Raw genomic sequence first — 19,908 nt, 5'->3', positions numbered from 1 at the left:
GAAGAGGAGAAAGGCAGGAGGAGTGAAGAGAAAGATAAAAGAAGCCACAGGATCATCAAAAACTAATGATGTAATGTATGGTGATTAACATAATAAAAAAATAAAATAAAAAAAAAAGAAGCCACAGGATCACAGCTCTCAGCTTCAACTGTAATTGTTTTGTAGATTCTTACTGGCATTTTCTTTCTAGTTAAAGCAACAACACGTAGAGCATCAAATGAAATCTATACAAGGGTTTCAATGTGTGATTTTAAATTTTAATAAAAATTAACAAAAGGATCCAAAGGTCTTTATCAGGAAGAAGGCTACAGAAAACCACCAACCATAACTTTTCAGAAGAGGAATAAGCTTAGGACTGAATAATAAAATCTGACACACTTTTTCCGCCACCTCATGTAACATTTTTGCCATGAACAACTCACAAAATATTTGGATGTATATTTATATCCTTCTACATGCCTGTATCATTTTTATTCTGAGAACCTTTCCCTAGGGAAGACTATACATTCTGGCATCATGATATAAAAATAACACTTTAAAAACTGGCCAAATGATAAATTATTAGGCAATCTTATTAGTTTAATTCCAAACTGGCTTTTAATGTTCAAGCAATTTTCACCTTTCAGTAGGTTAATTATAAATAACTATTACAAAGAAGAATAGAGTAACTAGATATACTGACAGCCAACACTAATGTAGAGTGCCGACACTAATGATAGTTAGCAATTTACAGTACTGAATAAACCAGATTTTAAATGTTAAACTCATGAGATTCAACTTCTTAAAAGCTAATGATCAGTTACAAATTAAATTCTTGCTTAACTTTACAAAGTATAAACAGTATTTTTCTTTTATTGCTTAGGGAAATCCACAAAATGTCCATCATCATTTTCTAAGCTTGTATAACATCTTCCCACAAAGTGCTCACTAAAAAAGCTCAAGAAAAATCTACGCTACACAAAAATACAAAGACACATATACACACCATAGCAAATAATAAGAAATCTTTGAATATCATACCTGTATCAGCTTCATGTTCTTTATTCTCATCTGTAAGGGGGTTGTCATGAAGTTTCAAATAAATCTCTATAGCAATTCTTGCTGCTTTAAAGTAAAATGGATGCTGTCGAAGTACATCTTCTAGTTTTAGTAAGTCCACATATGATCTAAGGGTAATCTTCCTCATACAGTATGTATGAAAGTCAAACTGGTCATCAGTGATTTCTATAAAATGCTGACAGAATTATTTTTTTTATTATACTGAGGTATGACAATGTCAAAGAAAACTACAGAATTCAAACTCTCGGAATTACTTGTTTTCCTATGCATGAAAATATTAGCAAAATAAAAAGATATTAAAAATTACAACCACCCCATATAAATACTTTGCACAACAAATAAGCAAATATAATTGGTATCCCCTAGCACGGTATATGGCATACACCAAGCACTGAATTATTTGGTGAATGAAAAGGAAACACATGATTTGAAATATATGTATTTATTCCTTCCTTAAATCATACTTAAAGCTAGCATGACAAATCAAACATAATTTATTAATATACATAATGATGTAGTACATTTACACATTAAACATTCAGTTTTTATATTTAGAATGGACCTGCAAAGACTATATGTAGTATTTGGTAATTTTTCTAAAAATACAAATTTGAGTCCTACACAATGTTATGCTGGCTAGAGAAATACTGTAAAAAGGACTCAAAGCTTGTATCTTAGGACTATCAAGGGTATACATCACCAATCAACCCCTTAACAAAACAGCTTTCTAGGATAACTTAATGAGCTTTGTATTACTGAAGATGGAGCAGCAATTTGAAACATTCAACATCAATAAAAACATAGCCAAGCTACAAACTTTCTATCAAGTTTTTCACATGAAGAGTAGACAATGGGCAAGTCTGCTGAAAATGTAGTCTATAACATTTCCATCAAAAAACTGAAAAAACGTGAGAACTGATATTTAGAAATCACTCAGTGTGATTTATAAAGAAAAAACTATAGTTGTCCAAAACCTTCAATATATTACAATAAAATGAGAAACTCATATATATATATGGTACTTACTCTCTCAATCTCATGACATTTCTTAAGTGCTTCACCAAATTTATTCATTGCCTTATAAGCCTGGGCACATTCTGTCTGGAACCACATGCACTGCATTTCATTCAAATTCTCTACCGCTGATGTTCCTTCCTATATGAAAAATTATATGCATTCAAGACCATTTCTTACCAAATACACCATTTCACCATAGCATTTAAGAAGGAAAATATGGTCAACTGATTTGAATTTTTTCAAAATAACTTTCTTTTTAACTGTTTTCAGAGTAAGAGGGAACTGTTATTATGTGTAAGAAATTGGAATTATATTTCTGATCACTGAAAAAAAATGTACCTTTGTAAATAATCAAAAGATCTACATAACTGGGGTTGGAAAATAACATAAGAAAGAGAACATTAGCACACAGCGGGTAGTCAATTAACATTAGTTCCTTTCACCCTTAAAAATTCATCTGAATATACATCAATATAAATCAGAGTTAAATAACCCACTGTACAACCAACTAAAAAGAAAATTATGTTTTATACTAATATTGATTTCAGTTTCTTTCTCCTAAGGTAATTTAATTAAAATCCTATTTTGATACTAAAAATACTAGAAAGAAATTTTGAAAAATAAGCAAGATATACAAGTATAAACTATTCATAAGAACACTAGCTGTACAAACCCTTGTAAACTTTGAGCACATTTCTTCAGCCTCTTTTATCAGATTGGCTTTTAGCATGTACTTTGCACACTTGGAATTGATAAATCTGTCTGCTGTGTCCAAGGCCTGGGCCTCATCCATCCACCTCGCAGCTTCTCTAATATTTCCAGCATGCTTATAGAAAAGCAAAATAAACCGGTCAGTATGCTAATTTTACTATGCAGGTAATTAGTTATCTACTGATAAGTAACTAAAACACAAATGAAAAAAAAGGTATTCTTCTGACTGATCTTAAGACCCTAATCAATGTAGATGCATACATTTTGATACTTTTCTGGCCATGTAGAATACAAGCTCTCTGACAGTAAAGACTTGTTTTAATAATATTGTTTACTGTTACACCTCACTGCCTTTATCAGTGTCTGGCACATAATGAATACTCAAAAACAATGGTTGAATTTTAAGAATAAATAATTAATATATTTAAGTCAGAACAACAGAAAGTTCATAAAAGGCATCATGGCTGAATATCAGGGAAATTCTGTTAACATACAACAATGCCTATTTTAAAAAATTATTCATCAACACTGAAAAGTTAAAAAAAAAAAGGCAAAGGTATTAGCCAAATTTCTAACCTAAAGCAACTAGGGAAACATTACTGCCTATTACTGGACATTCCACAATGTGTTTTAATTTACATTACTAGTCCATTTGTCAAAGCCACAAAACAAATGAGCATAACCTGGCCTTGAAAAGTGCTTTTAAAATAATACTTAATTTCATTATTTTTGGTAAATAAATTTTAAGTTTATAATCTCTTCCTTAAGAGCTATTATTACTAATTTGTATTTGTATTAAGAAAAAGAAGAGTCAACTTTAAGATGATGCTAAAACATATGACTGGAGATTCTCAAGTAAGACCAAGTTAAGAAGACAAGTAAAATAGTAAAATCTTCAGTTTCATTTCATTAAGATTACCAGATACTGATCATGGTCATACTCAAGTGTTAACAGAAACAAACGTCACAGCAAATTACTTTAGAGTATCTATACTGTTACTACTTAAAATCAAGAAAATAACCAGAAATGTGTGAATGTATAAAAATATGTAATATGAATAACCACATTTCTGAATAACCATATGCATGTATGTATATCTTTGTGTATACAGAGATATAAATGAGTAAATTATGACCATGACAAATCTAAAAGTAATCAGACTGAGAAATGTTCTATACTTATTCCAGGTTTTACGAGTCATCAAATATATCATTTTTATTACAGCTTTTAGAATCTACAAATTACAGAAAAAAGTTTTTATAAGACTCATTACCTTATAAAAAAAGCGGGAGGGAAGATTTTTACCTTATAGATTTTAGCTTTCACAAGAAAGAGTTCTATCAATGTAGGTGTACTTTCAATAGCGGTATTTATGTATTCCAGAGCAATTGATGGCTGTCCAATTTTGTCATAATGTTGTGCCAAGTAGTACTGGACCCAAAGTAATGTGGTTGGTGGTTCCTCTTTTCCATCATCTTTAAAAAGTGGGGGAGGTGGGTGGGAGAGGAAATAAACCAAGATTAGTCATTACATAATTAAGAGAGTACCCACCTCCAAATGGCTTTATCTTTATTAATAAGGAAAAGTAGTTTGAACCATTTATTTATGTATCTAGCTATAAAACCATCCTTAAATTCATAAGATCTTTGGAAGGGACCATGTTGTCTGTTCTGTATCATTACAGCCCCTAACACATTACCTTGAGTTTAGTAAGAACTTTATATAATAAATATGGCAGATAAATGAGATCAAAGATATAAAAAATTACCCAAAAAAAGAAACTGAAAGGAATGGGGGGGGCAGGGATGAGGGAGACAAGTTGTGCTAGTACTATGAAAGTGTTAAGATCAGGATATTATTTATGAGGGGCGAAAAAGGTATCAGAAGAAATTTTGATTTTCCATTAATGTGAGGTTTAAAAAAAAAAAAGGCCTGACTGCTTAATTGGGTTTCTAGCTAATGTACTGAACTATACATAAATATACTTGTGATGTGGTTGAGTTTTGGGTGATTATATTAACATATTCTAACATTATGCTGATATGCAATGATGTGTAATTTAGGCTGAGTAAAAACTATACCCAAAAAATGAGATTAAGTAAAAATGCTTACTCTACATTTTAGTTCATAATTTTTATATACTCACAAGAAAATGTGTAAGTTAAATATACAACCCACACATTATAAAATACTTTTTAAATACCAATATCTAAAATCTAAGAACTGTTATTTGCTTTCAAAGAAAGCAATAGATTGCTTATTTTTATCCTAGTAAAAGCAGGATGGCTCAGTGGACAAACAATAGGAGTGGAACTCACCAACTCCCGATCTGATAGATCTGCAACTAAAGTGCTGCATATTCTTGGGCATGTCATTGAACCTCTTCCACATTTGTAAAATATGTAGGAAAATGCTGATAATCAAAGGAACATCATGATGATTAACCAATGAAACCATGGTAACGCCTTCTAAAAAGTATTATTAAAATTAATCTGAGACCTAGAAACAATAACCCAAAAGCAATGAGCACCCCAGGTCCCATACTGGGGTTTCCCACTGTAAGAACCAGGGCTCCTTTGGAAAAACAATTGATTCCAGGTCTGCTATGGGCAGTGTACCAGATGAGCTGGAATATCTTGTCATACCAAACTGCAAAAAAGCTATCAACTACTACACCATGGTATGTGAAGGCTGGAGCCATTTGAAACTGCAATGATTTAAAACATCAAGTATGTTTAAACCCATGAATTCATAATACCTTTAAAATGTGCCCTGGCACCTCTGAAGGATGCTACTGAGTGAATTCATTATTTTGAAAACTGGTAAAGAACAACAACAACAAAAAGTAGGAGAAACAGAGGACAGAAACAGCATTTATCTTGCTTTTCCTATATAAAAACCAAAATACTGGATAAACAGGTAACAGATGGAAGGCAAATTTCTCTTGTAAGATAACAGAAGATGAAAAAAAAAAGATAACAGAAGATGAATGATAGACTATCACCAGTTTGTAATTCCTGACAGTTGCTAACACACAAAACAAACACTAAATGCCTCCTGATGGAAGAATATACTACCACCCTCCACCCATGAAATAACCACCTTGCTCACCCCCTATATTTAAAACGAAACAAACCAAAAAAAGTGAATCTCATTAATCCTCTACTCAGACCTGTCCATTAGAAGTTTCTGCAAGGATGGAAATGTTCTGTATTTGCCCTGGCAAATATGGTAGTAGCAACTGGCTTTACACAGTTACTGAGCAGCACCTGAAATGTGGCTACTGCAACTGAGGAACTGAATTTTTAATTTTATTTAATTTAAAAAATTTTAATAGTCACATGTGGCTAATAGCTATTATACTAGACAGCACAGCTCTACATCCAACTACCAATTTATAACAAATTCAGAGGACAGAGGGATAACATGTTAAGCAACACCATAAGAGTCTATTCAGCAAAATGTGGACTGTAGAAAAACTTAAGAAAAAAACCCAATTTTTTAATCAAATAAATTGCAGGAAAAAGAGCAAATAGAAAACCTATAGATTTTTTATGAGAGGTGAGCCATATCAAACTCGAAGTACAGATTTCATATGAATCCTCAAACAACTTCAAAGCCAGGGAAGAAAAAAAAAATGACATTTCTAAGATAACTGGAAATGTAAGCATGGACTTTTTTCTTTGATCTTAACAAAGTATTAATGTTCAGGTGTGGTGATGATACTTTGGTTATGATCGTTAGAATACTGAAATAGTCATGGATAAAATGATGTGATGTTTGGGATTTGCTTCAGAATAACATGCGAAAAGAGGGAAGTAGGTAAGAATATATGAAATATGTTTTCCCATGAGTTAAAAATTATTGAAACTGGATGATGGGTAAATGATGGAGGATCATTGTATGATTAGATCTAGTTTTGTAAATGTTTTAAATTTTACATTTTTTTCCAGTAAAATGATTCTCTTAACCACATATTTTCACACAATGTGCAAATTAATGCATCTCCATCTTAAAAAAAGTTTAAATATGCTAAGCTTACTGTCTAAATAATGAATACTGACCTTCTGATTAATAATTTCATAATATATTAAAAATTTCAAAATGTTTTTAAAACATAAAACTTGAGCACTTACCATTAGGGTTAAATAACCGGCAGCTTTTTAAAGAGGTTTCATAACCTACTACTAATTCTTCTATGATTGCCACCTAGAGTACAAACACACAAGCACACTTTAATAAAATACATATACATGCAGTTACCATTCTTGTACAAAACATGTTATTTACTATTTTAAAGGGCTACATCAACATTCCAAAACACACGCATGCACACACACACTCACGTACACACCCTCTTATAAAACCTCTTAACCTATGGATAAAAACTTAAAAGTAAACCATGTATTTTTGAAGGTATTAAGATATAACTTTCAGGGTGCCTGGGTGGCTCAGTTCGTTAAGTGCCTGACTCCTGATTTTGGTTCAGGTCATGATCTCAGGGTCCTGGGATTGAGCCCCACGTCAGGCTCTGCGCTCAGCGGCAAGTGTGTTTGTCCCTCTCCCTCTGCCCCTCCCCCTGCTCGTGCTCTCCCTCTCTCTCAAATAAATAAAGTCTTAAAAAAAAAAAGATATAAATTTCTAAAAACTTACTGGCCACTCCCTTCCCTGCTAGCATCAAGCTGAGCTAGAAATCAGGAAAAGGTTGGATTAAAAAAGGTAATACTGTAGGTAATATTGTGGATGACTCTTATCTTGGTTCATTTTTATCTCAATTCACATAAGTAACACCCACAATTAACATCTGCCCTTTAGGAATCAAGAATTAAAAACTACGTGAAAAGAGAAATTCCAAAAGTACATAAGAGCATCAACTCTCAATTTTAGAATCCGAGTGAAAGCATTAGTAAAACTGAAACAGGAACGTGGGTGGGTTTCTGAAATCCAGGATAGTGAGTGGATGTCCAGGTTCTGGTTTCTCCTGAGTCATGACTATACCACTTGCTCCTGGCTTTGTAAGAGATCTGTGAATACTTTTAATTTATTAATTCCCTTCTTCACTTAATCCATCTATAATGGATTTGTTACTATAGAAGCTCTCCTAAATGACCTCGACTTCACCAATTCAACAGATTAACACCAGCTCTCTCCATTACCTCAGAAAATTGTGAGGACTGAATGGTCACAGCTAGGTTATTCTGGTGCGCCCATGTTCTTCTGCTCCCACAAGTTGAGCTACATGCTTACTAAGTTTTGTTTTCCCAAACCTGTTTGAATCAGTTGCATTTATTATCATCATTACAGAATTTAATTCAATACTATGCAAACTTAATGAGAACAAAAGAAAAAACTGTTTTAAGTTGAATATCGTGGAAAGACTCAAGGATAAATCAGATACTTCTAACAAATTCAGGTTTCAATAATACAACCATAAAGGGGGAAATCATTAATATATAGGCTTCTATAATCAAGACGCTATAATCAAGCGTTCCCACACTTTTGATACTGAAAACAACAGACCACATTTTATGAATGTGATTTATGCAATTAAAAAAAAGAGTGAACGTCATCAATAAAGCCCATACCTTGGGCCTCTCAACAAAAGACTGGAAAATAAGCACACCTTCTGTGCTTAAAGTGTTTAGCATGTTTAATTAGTCCCATCTTTCTGATTCTTCACTGTAACTGATTTATTTTTATCCAACCAACATGCCTTGATGTCACTGTACTTGCAAGCAAAATAATCAAAATTAAAACACCCTCTTAATAAGCAATTTGAGCATTATTATACATAGCTAAAAGAGTAAGTTAACTTACTAGGACAGCAAACAAACTGCTGACAGAATTTTTTTTTCTACCAAATAAGAAAGATTACTAAGCTAAACCTTAGTTTAAAATATCACTTCTGACTTTCACCATGAACAAGGATTAGAGAAAATACTGAAGAAATCACTACTTTACCAACTTTTCACACCTACACTGACTCAAAGTAAACGGCAGAAATAAAAGAGAAAATAAGGAAATAATAAGTTACTTGATTAAAAAGAGAAAAGGATGAAAAGTAAGAGGTACAGAAGCATTTAAACCGCAAGACAGGAAAACAGCAGATTCACAAAATGTGTACTATGTACACAGATAATCAAGAATCAACGATTCCAAATACTGAGCGGAGAAATGATAGTGGGGAAAAAGTGGTATTTGGCTTTACCTTTTCTTTATCTTTGTATAATGACCTCAAAGTATTGAAGACTGGTGGACAACCCTTGCTGAAATTCATCCTTAGAAACTTATCCAAACATTCTTTAAACTTCTCACCTTGGAAGAAAAAAATTCTGTTGATTTGCATTTACCCAGACAACTCTAAAATGCATACTTTAATATTAATATGCATACTCATATACCTAAAACCAAGAAAACAAACTGTAAACCCTACATCATTTTCATTCCTTTGCAATTACTCTCACCAGATAAAAAGTTCAATGGCAGTCTTCTTGGCACCAGTCCCCTGGGATATTTAGTCCAGGCCTCCTCATAAATTTTTAGTCGTTCTAACATATTAGCTGCAAACAAACAAAATAATTTTTATATATAATTATAACTTGTATGTGTTTTCTAGCAAATTATAAATTTCTCCAAGTATATATAAATTCTTATTAAGCAGAAAAGCTGAAGGTGAAAAGAAAATTTATAAATCTAACCACCTAAACATACCAACAATCATTTTACAATATTTTTCTAATATTTTCATATTTTAAATACCTATAATCATCTAAAATACATAATTTTCTTTATCCTTTCTGCTTTAGGTACCTTTCAGAATCTAAGGACTCAGTTAACTTTAGTTCTAAGAAAAGCTTGGTTATTATGTTTCCTTTGCTTCTCTACTATTCTCTTCAGCCTATCCTTTATTTTAGAGCTTTTGGATCTATCCCCTAATCTTCCATTTCTCCATATTTCTTTTATATTTTCTTTTACTCTCAGCTGAGAGCTCTCCTCAGTTCAATCTTCCAGTTCACTAACTTCTCAGTTGTGGACCCTCTTCCATTCAATCTATTAAGATTTTTGTGTCAATAAATAGGCTTTTCGGGGTGCCTGGGTGGCTAGGATGGTTAAGCGTCTGTCTTCACCTTGGGTCATGGTCCCAGGGTCCTGGGATCAAGCCCCAAATCGGGCTCCTAGCTCAGCGGGGAGCCTGCTTCTCCCTCTCCCTCTGCCTCTCCCCCTACTGATGCTCTCTCTCTCTCTGTATCTCTTTGCCTCAAATGAATAAATAAAATCTTTAAAAAAAAAAATAAGTAGGCTTTTCATTTCCTAGATTCCTAATTGGTACTTTCTCATAACTTTTCATATTTCATGACTGCAATTTCCTTTTTTCATCTTAGATTCCTCCATTTACTCCCTTTTGCTGTACTAATGATTACCATTCCTGTGATAGTGTTCCATAGTAGTAAAATATTCTTTGTTACAAGGTTTCTCTTGTATATATCAACATATCAGTAATGGCTCACTACCGGTCTTGAGGGAGACAGCCTCAAATCAGATCACCTTGGCTAAGGACCCTATCTGTAAATGACGTTTCTGGGTCTGTCCTCACAAGTGGGTTCCATTCATGGGAGAGGGTGAAGGAGAGTTGTGGGCAGAGTCTCTGGACCCAAGTTCATTTGACTGATGGAAATTGAGTCCCTCTTCCCACAAAGGAAGCAGTACTGTTCTTTCAGCTTGGCTACATTCATGTGCCCTTGGCAGGCCATGCTGCTGTGGCCACAGAAGTTAAGCTTGCTTCTTTCCTTTAGGGAGACATCTCTGTAAGTAAGGAGACATTTCTGTCAGTAGGAATTTCCCTTTCCATTTTTTATGCTGCCATGCCATTTGTGAATTTTTAAGTTGTTTCTGAAATTCTTCTTTCAACTATTTCTATAAATGTGTAGAAGAGAGGTTTCAGAAAATGCTCAATCTGTCATATTAAATGGAAGTTTAAAACTGTACTTATGTATTCAGATTTTGGAACCAATTCTTAACCATTTTTCTAGTTATGCTTTTTCAATGAGTTAATAAAATATTTATCCATAAAGGGAGCAATTAAAAACTTAAAACATCTTAAACAATACTACCTGGTTTGAGTGCCTTTTCCAGGCCTTTGTAATAGGCCCAGTTTTCAGGATTTCTCTCTTGTAATCCTCTATAAACGTCAGCTGCATCTTCCAAACGACCTAACTGCAACAGAAGTTCCCCTGATGAAAAACAAATTTAATTAACTAAATATCTTCTGATTATCTCTTTAAAACTTTTCCTTAAACTTCCTCTTAAAACCTCTTCAATGTTGGGAAGTGGATTTGGTATCCTCCGGAATTCCCAATACCCTTCAACAAGACTACCATGTAATTGTCTCTTTTTTTTGAAGTTCTTATGTAGAAATGCCATCCTCTCCACATCCTCAATTATTCAGGTATTGTCTAACTCCAGGCTATTCCCCAAATTCTCTAAACACAGTCACCAAGCCGCCATCTACTGCTTAATTATGCCTAACACAGATAATTTCATGTCTGAATTACTGATCCAATCCAACACTCTAACCTTATGATCTCCAAATCAATTATAAAAGGATTCAGCTATAGCAGCTCACAGTCATGGCCACATTCAAACCTGCTTTTTCTAGCTCTTCCAACTACTAAATAGGGCACCTATCTTGCCTTAAGCTTAACTGTCTTGTTTAGCTTATTCTTGTCTCACTAATCCTAACCTTCAATCTTACAGAAAAACCATTCCCTTTTCTTCAGACCCTGCAGTAACTCATAGACTCACTGCTGGTTTTCTCTGGGCTGCATAGCCAATCTCATCCCTAAATGACATTAACAGCCCCAAATATCAAAATCAGTCTCAAAACCTAAGGCTCCCTTATTTACCAATTTTAAGACCTGGATCATCCCAAATGTTTGCTTGTTACACACCTTCTCACAAAAGGAAGCAGGTCATTAGCTGAACAGACAGAGACACCGGTTTCACTAGAAATCTATGAGCTCCAAAATCAAATGAGCCTCAAACACTGCTCAGGTACACTTTTCCTTATCCTTAACAGGCTTCCATCCACCAAAGGTATTATCTTCAAACCATGCTTGACTTCACCCCTGCACCCTCTGCTCTCATCAGACAATAAAAATGAACATTTACCGAGTGTTCACTGTTTGCCAGTGACTTTTAAATGTTTCACATGCATTAAGTAATTCAACTCTCAAAACTCTATTATTTTCATCATTTTAAAGCAGAGAGAACTTAAGTAAACTTGCTGAGGGACTTTCAGATAGTTAATTGTTGGAATCAGGATTTGAATCCAAGTAATTTGGCTAAAAAAGCCCATATTCTTAACGTCTATTTCAGTGGCTCTCAGCCAAAGGCACTTTTGCCAATATCAGGAGACATTTTTTGGTTATCACAATAAGTGATGGGGTAGTGCTACTCGTATTCTGACAGGCAGACACTAGGGTATGCTGTTAAGTGCTCTACAACATATGGGAAACTTCCATCCCCAACATCTCAGTCCCAAAACAGTGCCAAGGTTGACAAACCTGCTCTATACTAATCAAAAGCCTACGTCACTGAGAACAAAAAATCCTGCAACTTTTCTCCCCTACATTACACCCATCCAACATTTCCTTTCCTTAATTCTCTCCCACCTTGTCTTTGTAGAAGGAACTGGTGGTATAAGAATTAACAATGAAACTTTCTGCTTAACTATACCCACTCACCCACTCCAGAAGTTTGCAAATTATTCAGACCACTAACAATGCCTTTATTACTAGAATTTCCAAAGATTAATGTTCTACTCTCGGTTCCTTTCTATTCTCTTTATATATCCGGTCCCCATCACCTGACTCACTAAGTAGCAATACTTTTTGGAATGAACTGATGGCTGTTTCCTATTTCACTGAGAAAATGGAAGCAATTAGAAGAGAACTCCCAAATATCCACTACATCTATATATCTATTTGCCTATATATTCTACCCTCTCTTGCTACTATGAACTATTCATACTGTTATCTATTATCTAAAGCTGATCTTTCAACTTATCCACTAGATCACATCTTCCCTATTGTATTAAATATTCTGTCTCTACTGGATCATTCTCCAGTGAGCATAAGCACATACTGTAAAAAACCTTTTGATTCTGTATTCCATTTCATCTAGCACCACCCCACTTACCTGTTTCCCTAGACAACAAACCTCCTTTTGAGTCATCCATGCATGCTCTTTAATTCCTTGACTTCCAATGTCATTTAATTCTAGCTGGTTTGTTTGGGGTTTTACCACCCTCCTTCCAAATTTTCAGAAGATGCTTTTGTTAAGGTCACCAATGACTTCCAAATTCCTAAAATCCACTGATCAACTCTGAATCCTCACCTAACTTGACCTGTCATTCTTTCTCACTAATACAGTTATCAAAAGGATCAAATGAAATAATGTACTTAAGAGTATTTTGAAAACTATCATGTAGTTTGATAAAGAAACCAAGGTCCAAGCCTTGTGACTGGTCATACAGCTAGTTATAGTAGCCAATGAAGGAACCCGAACTAGTTTTTTCCAATCTTGTGATCTTTCTATAAAGTCAGAAATCCCCTCCCTTTATAATAGATTGTTAAGGGATGATCAACTCAAATGAAAGACGGCTGTTCTGGATCTATAGTTCACAAGTGAGCTCCAGCAGAGGTAGAGACTTCCATTTTTTTTCTTGCATTATCCTCTGCGGAAAGCGCATCTGGCAAATAATGGTTATATCCACTATGCAAGCTCAAGTATCGCACTTTTTTAGTGTTCAACTTCAACAAGAGCCAAAGGAATCTGAAACCAGCAAACATCAGTTCCCTGGACTAAGCCAGGCAAAGAGACATTTCAGATGGTAATTCTTAGAAAAATACTTCTATTTTCAGTTACTTTGTTATTCTTCTTTCATTTTCTATAATCAGTTCCTCAACTTTTAAAACTGAGACTCCTTTTTCTTGGCCTTCTAATAAATGGCAACACCGGAGATCTTTAGGGATCTACCCCTCTTATCACAATCCACACACATAAAGCCAAATCTCTGGTTTCAATTCATATTCTATGTCCAGAAAGACATCCAGATAAACTAGAAAGACCTCATAATTGCCTCATATATACTTCAGTAAAGACTGATTATCAATAAATATTACTGTCAATAACACATTCAGTTTTGCTAATAAGCTGTTCCTAAGACATTTATTCCTGTCTTATAAAATTAAGCAATTACCTCCTGTGTCTTGATTAAACCCTATTAATATCTTCAAGCCAAAGACATTTAAAGAAAAAAATCCTGAGTCACTTCATTTAATGATTTTATTTTTTGCAAATATTCTTTCTTATATTAATATCCATTGTTGAAATGTATATTTTCCGACATTACAAATTATTCAGTGTGTATGAGCAAGAAATAGATTTTCTATCACCAAAATGCTGAATTATATGCAAGTATCAGCAGCAACTAGATTTTTTAGTCTTGCTCTCTGTCATAACTAATTACTAGAATAAATGAAATCCTTTAAAAAAAAAAAAATACCTTCGGGGCACCTGGGCAGCTCAGTTAAGTGTCCAACTCTTGGTTTGGCTCAGGTCATGATCCCAGGGTCCTGGCTAGGGCCCCACGTCAGGCTCCCTGCTCAGCGGGAAGTAGGCTTCTCCCTCTGCCCCTCCCCCACACTTGTGCATGCACAGGCTCTCTCTCAAATAAATAAATAAAATCTTAAAATAAATAAATAAAAATAAAAAATTTTTTAAAATACCTTTGGTTTCTTCTACAGCAAGTTTATCACAAATCTGCTTTTCATAGGTACAAAGATGTTCCAGGGCTTCTCTATAGAGACCTGCTTCCCGAAGAACTTGGTTCTGATATAAAAGGAGTTCACTATATTCATAATCCACTTTATCAGGGGATGTCTATATATGGATATAAGGAACACTAACAGTAAGAATTTTGTTTTCGTAATGGAAAACTGCTTATACACTCAAAATACATACAAGAAATCAAAGGATAATAACTGATAAAATTCATTTTCTAAAAATTCTTAAATATCTGTCTACACAGCAACTAAATAAAAAAAATGACAATATTAACTTATAACTCACTGAATAAAGTAAGAATCCCTAAGTCCTTAATATAAAAAGTAAATGGGGGAGAAAGGAAAGCTCTTACTTAACAGAATGTCAAATAATAAATCTAGAAAAAATAAGAGTTAGAGAATCACCACTTTGCAACTATCATAGAACAGTTGATTCAGGCAAGAATCATAATCGATGAATGTTAAAACTAGTGGTAAGTTTGATGAAGAACAGGCAAGAAAATCTCAAACTGTTTACTAAATACAAAGAGGAAAAAGTAACAATTTTTTAGTAAAGAAACCTGGCAGACACCACCTTAACCAAGTAATTAAATGGAACAGACAGACCTTATGCTTCTCAATGTGATGAACTGAGAAGGGCTAAACATAACTCCTGTAGTTTCCTGCCAAAAATTCTTAACTATATCTAATAATGAAGAAACAGCAAAGAAATCCAAATTGATGGACATTCTACAAAGCACTTACTGTACTCTTCAAAAATTTCAATGTCATGAAATACAAAGTCTTCAAAACTTCCAGATTAAATCAGACTGGAAAGAATTGATAACTAAATACAAAGTATGTTTCCAGTAATGGGGGGAAAAATCTTAGAAATGATATAAATAGGACAATTAATACATTTTGAATATGGACTGTGGATTAGATAATAACAGTCTATCAATGTTAAATTTCCTAATTTTTTGATAATCTACACCATACTGTGTATAGAGTTAATAACTATAGAGTTATTCTTAGGAAGTATCACAATGACAGATTTAGGAGTAGAAGATCATGGTATCTGCATTACTCTCAAATGTTTCAGGAAAAAAATTTAAAAAGATAAGCAGATAATAGAAATTGTAAAGTAAATGTGTCAAGTATTAATAATCAGTTAATGTGACTGAACTCCTATCTGGAGTTCTTTGTACTATTCTTGCAACTTTTCTTGAAGTTTGAAACTATTTCAAAATAAAGAGTTTGCAAGTCTATTTACACTTCATTTTTATCATTATACTTAGAATTAGACCCAGTTTACTAGGTCTGGCTTCTGGCTGTTACCTGTTGTGTTTTCCTAAATTCTTCTAAAATCTTTGCTGCCATTTCATAATCTTCTAATAAGTGGTAAGCAATAGCATAACCAATCCATGATGCTCTCTGTGCAGGGCGAAGCTGAAGTAATTGATACCTCGTTTCCTTTAAAGGGGAAAAAAAACACATTTTTTTTTCTTAGGTTTACAGTGAAAGCAAATGCTCCTAAAAAGATCATATTAATTTACCCAACAATGCTGAGCAATTTGCAACACAATCCTGGGAATAATAACAGAAAACAGCTTCAGACATCCATATTGTGTAGCTTTATAGGAGCAAAACAATATTTGGTAAGAAGTACAATGAAGCCTCCAAGATAATCTTGTAACTGTTTTAAAACTTAAGACCAGACTGCTTTATTACTTCCTGAACTACTTAAAAAAAAGAGAGAGAGAGACAGGATGGAGAAGAGTACAGAAGAAAAACTTTTTTAAAAATACAGAGCCCAACTACTGAGTTAAGATCTATAGAAAACAACTGAGCAGGTACTACACATGGCTATACAGATCTAAATTAATAGACTGATTTAAGGGTTAAAATACAGACACAAAGAATAGTCTCAATGGAGGTAAAAAGAAGAAACAAACAGGCTTTCCAGAAAAATGTGAGAACTAAATGTTGTATTTACATGTTAATAGCAGACAAAGGCATTGCCTATTTGAGGAACATCAATGTTAATTTTCACTGAATTAACTCCATTCTACACAGTAATCCAATTCTGCCTCAGAGTAAAATAACTTATTTTAAAAATCTGATTAGTCCAGTCATAATATACACAATCACTACTAGGAAGAGATGAATAAGATTAAATTAAATTGTTTAAGAACGGAAAATTTTGTTTTCAGTAAGTACTCAAAAAAGTTTTAAATATTTTAATACTACTTTCCCCTTAGAATAAAACAATTGGCTATTTTACTTACCCTGTAACCCTCAAGATCTCTCATTTGAATCTGCAGTAAAGAAAGGTCCCTTAAGATTTGAAGATTGTCTTTATCCCATTTTAACGCATTCCTATAACACTTAATGGCTTCATCATATTTCTTGTCTGACCTCTGGAGAAGGCCATAAACATGCCAACCTAAAGGATTTAGTTAAGGACACAACCTACAAGTCAAGAAATAATATTCCAATAATATTCCTCAAGAAACTCAGAAAACTCCAGCTATTTATAAAATTCTAAGCTTTTTAAAAAAGGGAGAGAATATATAGATAGAAGTTTAACACGCTGGAAAACAACACAGCTTTTTGAGCCAAAGAAAATATGTCTCACCTGTCTTATTAGCTGTGACCTTGGTAAGTTACTTAGTCTTATGTTTCCTCAATTACAAAATGTAAATAGAAAGTCTATACAGCATAGTTTCATAACTAAACGGAAAAGACTCATACAAAATAAATGCTCAATAAATGTTATGAATTATCTATTTACTGAGAGCAAGCGTGCATGCGCATGAGTGGGGATGGGGAGGGTGTGCAGTACATAGAGGGAGAGGGAGAATCCCAAGCAGGCTCTGCATCACTGATCTGGATCTCAGGACCCTGAGATCATGCATGACCTGAGCTAAAATCAAGAGTCGGATGCATAACCGACTGAGCCACCCAGGTGCCCCTGGAATTATCTTTACTTTTAAAAGAAAAAAGAGGGAATGGGTATATACATGACATAATTATTTTACATCATGTACTTTTCTTTAGCTAACAAGATCCTTAGTATAGAATGCTTAGTGCAGTACAAAGTTCCTAAAAGTCAACATAGAAGATAAAAACCACATATAAGATAAAAATTCACTTAGCAAATAATTATTAAAATATCTTAATAATCAGGGTGTAGGTGACCAAAATGGACTATTTCCCGCATTCAAAAAATTTGAGGTCTAGTAAGGGCAGAGATAAGTAAACTATAGTTGGTTGTAAAAGATGCTATAAAGGGGGGAATATGTAAATAATCCCACTCCCCTAATACAGGTCGTTTTCACTTTAGATCTTGATTACTGCACAGTCACCCATCCTCCTACCTTCAGTCTCTCTGCTTTTATGCTCTCCAGAGTAACCTTTCTTAAAAACAAACAAACAAACAAACAAACAAAAAACCCCACAAAATCAAAAGAAAATAATTCACTTCCCTTTCAGAAACTTGTAGTGTTTCTCTCTCAGATCAGATTTAAACTTTTCAATCTACCAACTTTTATGCCAGGGATCCTCAACAGAGTCAGTTAAATACATAATGTCCAGGATGGCACATGTAACTGAAAATACATATTTAATACCATAAATTTTATTTGAAAAATCCTTGCTTTCATACTATAAATGACAAAGTAAAGCTTAACACAATGTTCTCATTTGGCTGGTATATGTTTTTAAAAGCCTAAGACACACTACCCTTTATAATCTGGCCCCCATTACCTTTATTTCAGGATGTCATCACCTCTCGAGCACTGCTATCTTTTAACTGCCTCTAAACTTCACCTCCTAAAAATCTACACTTTAGGGGTTTAACACTTCTAAAAATTTAAAGAAACATATCCATCAAGAGGAACACAAATAAATTTAAGTAAATACATACAGAATACTACCCAATCATTAAAAATGATGAAAAAGTATCTACAACAGTCTTACTAATTAGTCCTTTTTACCGTAGAATTTCTGCTTACTCCCAACTCATTTCTGCTTTACTGGATTAGTGATAATTTTTGAACAAGCTGTAATGCTTTATGTAATACTCAAACATGTTTCTGTATATGCTTCCAGTAAGTACCTTCCTTCACCAGACTGTAAATTCCTCGACAGCAAAATCCCTAACTTTTCTTCATCTGTAGTGTGCCAGAGGTCTGGTAAACACCTCAAATTCTAAGTGTCTCAGCACTAAAAACTGTATCAGCTCACAAAATAGGTAAAGAAATATTTGTTAAAAAAGAGCAACCCACAATTTTTTCTCTATCTTCCTTCAGACATTTGTACTTGTTCCTAACTTCACACTTAAAATTTATCTGGTATAGTACCTTGGCATTATCAGAAACTATGTTAAACATCTAATATATTTCATCATTAAATCCTCACACCACAGTGAGATGGATACGGTTATCCTCATTTTATATACTAGGAAACTAAGTCCTAAGATCCCAAAAAGATGAGGTGAAATTCAAACCTAAGGGAAGCATACTCCAAAGCCTGTGCCCTTCATCAGTATACTATTTGTCTACTATTCCTATTGTATATTTTTTTCTAAATTTGTAATGATGATAAAATTTGCAGGGTGCTTCTTTATTTGTAATTATGGAAGAGCTTTCATAAATATAGTACCCCCCTATCTGTGGGGGATAGGTTTCAAGACTCCCAAAAACTGCCTGAAACAACCAACAGTACTGAAACCTATGTATAACTATGTTTTTTTCCTATACACACATACCTATGATAAGGTTTAATTTACAAAATAGGCATGGTAAGAGATTAACAACAATAACTAATAACAAAATAGAACTATAATACACTGTAATAAAAAGTAATGTGAACATGGTCTTTCTTTCTCTTAAATATACTGTACTCACCCTCTTCCTTGTGATGTGAGATGATAAAATGCCTACGTGATGAGATGAAGTGAGGTGAATGAAGCAGGCATTGTGACGTAGTGTAATACCACTACTGACCTGACAACGCGTCAGAAGGATCATGTGCTTCCAAACCGCAGTTGACCTCGGGTAACTGAAACTGCAGAAAGTGAAACTGCGGATAAGGTGGGACTAATGTACTTTAAAAGGAAAGTCCAATTTATCTGAACAGAAGAAATGTCAGAACAGGGTAGGTACATAAAAATGTTCATGAAGACAGCTGTTAATTCAATTTAATTTGGAATTACACAGTAAGAGGAATCTAAGACTTCTGACTCCCAAATTGCTGTCTTAGCTTAAGACACCCCAATCCAATCCTTAAATG

The 19,908-nt window shown here is 33.9% G+C and overlaps 1 protein-coding gene across 5 annotated transcripts in view; it reads right to left on the bottom strand.

Annotated features, from left to right (window-relative positions):
* NAA15 (N-alpha-acetyltransferase 15, NatA auxiliary subunit) overlaps nucleotides 1–19,908 on the bottom strand; it is an 80,431-nt gene that overhangs the window by 27,157 nt on the left and 33,366 nt on the right. For all 5 annotated transcript variants that reach the window (XM_073892275.1, XM_025874215.2, XM_025874213.2 and 2 more), the window contains 11 exons: nucleotides 16,902–17,059; nucleotides 15,952–16,086; nucleotides 14,578–14,731; nucleotides 10,900–11,019; nucleotides 9,253–9,348; nucleotides 8,997–9,103; nucleotides 6,925–6,997; nucleotides 4,094–4,263; nucleotides 2,750–2,902; nucleotides 2,086–2,214; nucleotides 1,021–1,234 (listed from right to left, as the gene is read on the bottom strand). In XM_073892275.1, coding sequence (XP_073748376.1) covers nucleotides 1,021–1,234; nucleotides 2,086–2,214; nucleotides 2,750–2,902; nucleotides 4,094–4,263; nucleotides 6,925–6,997; nucleotides 8,997–9,103; nucleotides 9,253–9,348; nucleotides 10,900–11,019; nucleotides 14,578–14,731; nucleotides 15,952–16,086; nucleotides 16,902–17,059 — 1,509 coding nt within the window. The remainder of the gene's footprint in view (nucleotides 1–1,020; nucleotides 1,235–2,085; nucleotides 2,215–2,749; nucleotides 2,903–4,093; nucleotides 4,264–6,924; nucleotides 6,998–8,996; nucleotides 9,104–9,252; nucleotides 9,349–10,899; nucleotides 11,020–14,577; nucleotides 14,732–15,951; nucleotides 16,087–16,901; nucleotides 17,060–19,908) is intronic.

This window comes from Callorhinus ursinus, unplaced genomic scaffold, assembly GCF_003265705.2.
Source record: "Callorhinus ursinus isolate GAN/ISIS: 27379988/994484 unplaced genomic scaffold, GSC_fseal_2.0 scaffold4, whole genome shotgun sequence".
Taxonomy (NCBI): domain Eukaryota; kingdom Metazoa; phylum Chordata; class Mammalia; order Carnivora; family Otariidae; genus Callorhinus; species Callorhinus ursinus.
The sequence above is the reverse complement of the archived record's forward strand: the minus strand, read 5'-3'. Positions and strand labels throughout refer to the sequence as shown.